This window comes from Opisthorchis viverrini, assembly GCF_000715545.1.
Source record: "Opisthorchis viverrini unplaced genomic scaffold opera_v5_36, whole genome shotgun sequence".
NCBI lineage: Eukaryota > Metazoa > Platyhelminthes > Trematoda > Opisthorchiida > Opisthorchiidae > Opisthorchis > Opisthorchis viverrini.
Window position 1 is genome coordinate 2270940 of NW_008751692.1, and position 5417 is coordinate 2276356.

Here is a 5417-nt window from a genome sequence, read left to right on the forward strand (position 1 = left end):
TTTTTTCATTGATGAAATTCCAGCTAGAAGATCAATTTCGATTTTGTAGTGTACACAATGTGTATCGGTTTGAAGAGGGAAGCAGGCTGGGACAGTGGAGTAATTTGCCTCCATCGGTCAAGTCCACGAGTAGCCGTTTGCTGGTAGCCATTAGGACAGATGGTCCAGTTGCACGCAAGGGGTTTTCAGCAAACTATAATACAAGTAAGTTAGGTTCTCCAACTGGTGCGCCCTATGAACCATCCTGATTTTTTTCAGATTTTGGGCTTTACTTGTGTTGCACTATGTACGCGTATAGTTGTTAAGGTCATTTTGTATGTGCTAAACAACGGAATAGTTGGTCAAACACTTATGCTGTTCAATACTTGGAAAACTCAATGCAATCATCTGTGAGGAATCACAAGGTCCATTTCGGAATACTAGTTCTACAGTACGATGAAGTATTTGTGAACGAAATGCAACACGTTAATTTTCATGAGATCAATTTGTTCGCAAATCCTTTGTCATGCCCTAATCTGATGTGTGCCTTACTATGAACCTTGTGACAATACACATCTCTAAGGAAATCTCGTGAAACTAACGCACACTGTTTGCAACTTTGGACCTAATTTTGCGGAAAGCGAACGTGTGTGCATAACTCAAATTATATGTTTAATGACAACATCAAAATATGCCACCAAAGTGGGGAGTTGCACAGGAGGTTACAACATGCATTTTACTAAAATTGTCCTCACATGAAGTGTTGAAAATGAGAAGAAACACTGGAAGCATAATATCAGACAAAACTGACAGGTTTGCATCGCCCGCTTGTCTTGGTCTATCCAACCATCAGACCGGTTGTATACAAAGTACTTTGACTCTATTTGCTCTAACGAACGCCACATACATGGCGCCAACAGTACGTAGCTAAGGTACACTTTCAAAACGGCGAACAGTTTTTTTTTCAAATTGCCGGGTTATTTAAAGCATAGCGGTCTCGCATCCATATAACCTGCAATGTTGTATTGTTAAACTCACTAGTGTGGCAAAAATAAGCCAAGCACCTGATTGTGGAGTAAAGGTCCAAGGTGGCTACCATTGTTGCGAGCGTTCACTAACATCTTTGAGTATTTTGTGCGAATTATGATTGATTTGGCTGTATTTTGACGAAAACTTCAGACTTCTTTTTGGGTTCCCGAGAAATAGATCAAACACATCGCCCTGGTTTACAAAAGTAGGGATCTTGTCACCACAATAACTAGCACGGAAACGTACAATGAGACGCGTTATGTGTTTCTCCGCTTTATTTTCCGGTAAAAGAAACTGTCGTTTTGAAAGCTTGCATAAAATTGACCGAAAAAATTCCCAGAACTCATGAATAGCAATGAGGAACTATCTGTGACAAAGCCGGGTTTCACGTTTGATTTCCACTGTTCTGCACACATTTTTTTATATTCACAAGATTGTCAACCTCTTTGTTCGTGCATATTCCCTTGAATGTCGAAAGAGTGGTAAGCACTCAGTTCAGTGATCATTTCTTTGTACCCATCCTTTAGTATTTTTGCTGATATTGTGCTGAGCTAATGAAAGTATTCCCGATGAATGAAGTGCTTTACTTGAGGCTCAGAATACTGCGCTGGAAATGGCGGGTCTACTGTCAACTAGATACTTAAGCAGTATAAAAGACGCGATCATGTTCCGAACGCTGTGATCGACATCTAACAACACAAAAAGCTGAAGATAATTGGATTGTATTGAATGTGCCTCTAACAGCCCGCCCGTCACTTTGAATATATTTTAGCGTCAAAAGCCGAACATACAACATTGAGGCGCTTTGTTTATCCCGGGCAAACATTTTAAAGTCCTCCAAGAGAAAAAGACACTTTCCGGTCTCTAACAGTTGCGCGCTACCAGGCTAACCGTAGACAAATGTCCAAATTGGCAACAAAAACCCTCAGATCGAATTTCGCATCTGCTTCGGGCGCTGGTATGAGCTGTTTTTATTGGATTTTAACCTGATGAATACATACAGGGCAAACTTGTGCCAGGTCGCTGGGCAGCTTCAGAGCCGTAAGTAGATTACGTTAATTTCATTATAACCGGTATGACAACCTAAAAAATCCCCAAAACCCTCGATATTTTATAGTGTAACAATGAATCTCAGCAAAACGTAAATGTAACTGTCCACGAAATGTAAGAATTGCGGTTGTGCATAATGCAGCGAACGGCAAACAGCAAATGATGCAACACCCCACATTTGGTCATGGATTTCGGCAGCCAACCTCATCATACCCATAAGACTTATTTTTTTTGACCAAAACCCCAATTATTGTATGGAGGATATTAGTGATTTTTGTATAGAAACGTCCTTCATGGAGAGTTCATTTTGGATTCAAGGAGATTGAAAATCATCATTAATAACTCGTAGATTGCGTACGTTCATATTGCAAATGTGTTCATATTCACATCACACTCGTCCTCCTGTTGTGCAGTAACCATTTTGGTGTGTTCACAGCAAACGGGGGATGCACTGGACTCTGGTTTTGCTCCTATTAGCTCACTCAACATCCTCATTTAAACAACGAATATCTCATATGCAGGACGAGAGCGCGACCACCACTCCACGAACGCACTTTGGACGCGTCTGAATTTTTACGTCCGAACAGGCAAACGTATTCAAGCTTGAGCGGTGTGATTGCACAAGAAGATTTCTCACAAAATTGGATAAAAAATAGGTGCGTTTGAATACAAGTGACATTCAAGTCAAAACAGTCAAAAATGCCTGCTACACAGCAGCTAGTAAAAACAATCGAAAATTGCTACCCACTTGGATGCTTCGACAATGGCTTTGTGATTGTTTTACTGATTTTTCATGCATCAGACAAAAGCAATCAAAAGGGAAGCCTACACAAAATCTCGCAACATTTCATGAAAATTTCGATAAAGATAAAATACTGATACACCTGAACAAGTGCGCTCACAAGTAAATTACTCAGGAAACGTCCGTTGTTTTCTAAGAAATCCAATTTATATTATAGTGGGATGCTATAAATGCTTCCTTACTATTGGCTGATTGTTAATCACCTCGTCTTCTTCCCTCAGTAGATCAAGTTTTACTTTGCGCCAACATTGAAATATGGCTGACAAAGTTAAAAAATTTTGCAACAAAGGACTCACGCTGTAATTGCAAAAAAAACTCATCTGAACCGTACTTACGCTTGTGGCGATTTGAGATGGCAATTGTCTGATTTTACCCGTTATTTTTTTCAAGAAACATGACGTGCACAATTAAGTATGACCACCCAGCGTTAACAATCACGTCACCTGGGTTTCCTTTTGGTTATCCAGATAAACTGAACATGGCGTGGCAGATTTCGCAACCAGAAGGATGCACCATTCATCTGCAGTTTAAGGTTTTCAAGGTAGGCTTAATATAAAAAATGTATTAGCACATTAGATTTGCTTAAGTCTGATGTTTATGTTCAAACATACACATCAGCATCCGAAGTAAGCCACAAAAGGACAAACGTTATTTACAAAATTTATGCTGCTCTGCATTTTTATTGTTTTATATGGGGAGTAAAACGTGCAAGCAGAAAATACACGGCGGTAGCAGATTATGTGAAAAGAATAGGGAATGCTATAGCGGGGACACTCAGTCGTATAGGGCTCAGACGATTCCTGGGTAATTTCGCCAGGTCATTTGTTACGATTGGTATGATGTATTGAAAAGCTTTATTTGCCGACTTCACAAAACTCGGTGTTCCTCTATAGCATAATTCCGTCCAGAACTGAGAGAAGTTCGTACACATATTGCGCTGAAACGAGGGTAAAGCCAGTCGAGATTTGAAGGAAGAACTGAAAAAGTAAACTTTGACTAATGCATAAAAGTCGGAATTCACGTGTTTTTGTCCGCCCCATAACTCGGGCCAAACAAGTACTGTTGACATGAGGCCAGTGTTTTTCATGTAAGTTCACCATTAGTTGCTAAAGATGTTTTGAAAACCGGGAAAATATAAGGAAATTTGAATCGCAAAATCACATGCCTGTCTGAAAGGCGATCGTGCTTTTGCAATTATTATTTAATATAATACGTAGCGAACAACAGGAATGTAGATGAAAATACAACGAAATTTGCCGAACTTTCATACACTGGCAATGTTGCTGCAGACCAGCTTACTTAGCCTCGTATATTATCAAATCATGGTATTCGTTGTGCCCAACCACCAACCCACCGCTACGCACAACTACGCACTAATGATGTCACCTCGATTGGTGATGAAACGTTTGCAATCAAATTGCCCTGCTCAGCGAACAAGCCAACGGACACCATCTACGCTACATGAGCTACCAACATTTTTCTCTATTATCAAATCATTCTTGCCATCTCTAAAATTACATCAACAAAGTCACATGATAGGCACAATTTCAGTGTCAGTCGCATCTTATTTGGTTTCACCCTAGCGACTCGAGCGCGCGAGATCTGTGGTTTAAATCACTGGGCTAACTGATATCCTCTAGTTTCTTTAATAAGCGAAATTCATCACGGTAAAGTTTATAATCCTGAAAGTTGATGTTGATCATTTCATCCTTAGCAACCTCGTTATTTTCGCATGCTACTTCATGCTGTAAAGGATATTGACATCTTTGTGTTTCCATAATACTCATCCCATTCAGCTTCAGCGGCTTCGTGATTTTCTGCTAGTGTACGGTGGACAACATAAATCAGAAGCACTTCTTGGCAAATGGACTGGAGATCGATTGTCATCGTTTATTGTGTCAACCAGCAATAATTTGGGAATTCACCTCATCACCGATGGCGCACTTCAATGCAATGGGTTTGCAGCGGACTACCGCTCCTGTAAGTTCAAATCCTAAATAACATAGCATCTTCCAACCCCCGGGTAGCAAACACAACCTGCTTTCATGTGTAAGTGCTCAGCCTGCATAAACAAGTTATCCATTTTTTCTAAGTTGCTGTGCATAAAAATTGCAGTACAGTGGTATTGTTCTAAAGCCAACGGGAACATCATGGGTAAAGTGCTTAGCGGTTTCTAACTCCGACTGTTCTGGATATGCATGTTCTCAGTCATTTCAACACAAAGCGATATGACCCGCCACAGTAAGAGGAGGATAGTATTTCCCAGTGCACAAATGTTCACAGATCAGTGCATGCTCCACAGAGACGCATAATGAGCTTCGAAGTGACAACAGATAATGCAATGAATCCAAGCTATTCTCTAATAGCGTCCGGTTAAGGCATCATCGCTATATCATATTGGTATATTTGGCACAAATTTCCGCGTAAGAGTCATTTGATATCAAGACTTGAAACAACTAGAAAGGGCGCCAGGATTATCTGACGATGGACTATGTTGTTTTTCCCTCGTGGGCAACCGTTTTACATGTGGGAGGTTGCTGTTCTGATTTGGCAAGTG

At 40.4% G+C, this 5417-nt stretch overlaps 1 protein-coding gene across 1 annotated transcript in view; it reads left to right on the forward strand.

Annotated features, from left to right (window-relative positions):
• The window catches only part of T265_13100 (hypothetical protein), a gene marked incomplete at both ends in the record, with an annotated part of 8251 nt that extends 5586 nt beyond the window's left edge, over positions 1–2665 (forward strand). Inside the window, 2 exons of the mRNA XM_009167157.1 lie at positions 24–204; positions 2580–2665. Of these exons, the coding sequence (XP_009165421.1) occupies positions 24–204; positions 2580–2665 (267 nt within the window). The remainder of the gene's footprint in view (positions 1–23; positions 205–2579) is intronic.
• Between the last annotated feature and the right edge of the window lie 2752 nt (positions 2666–5417).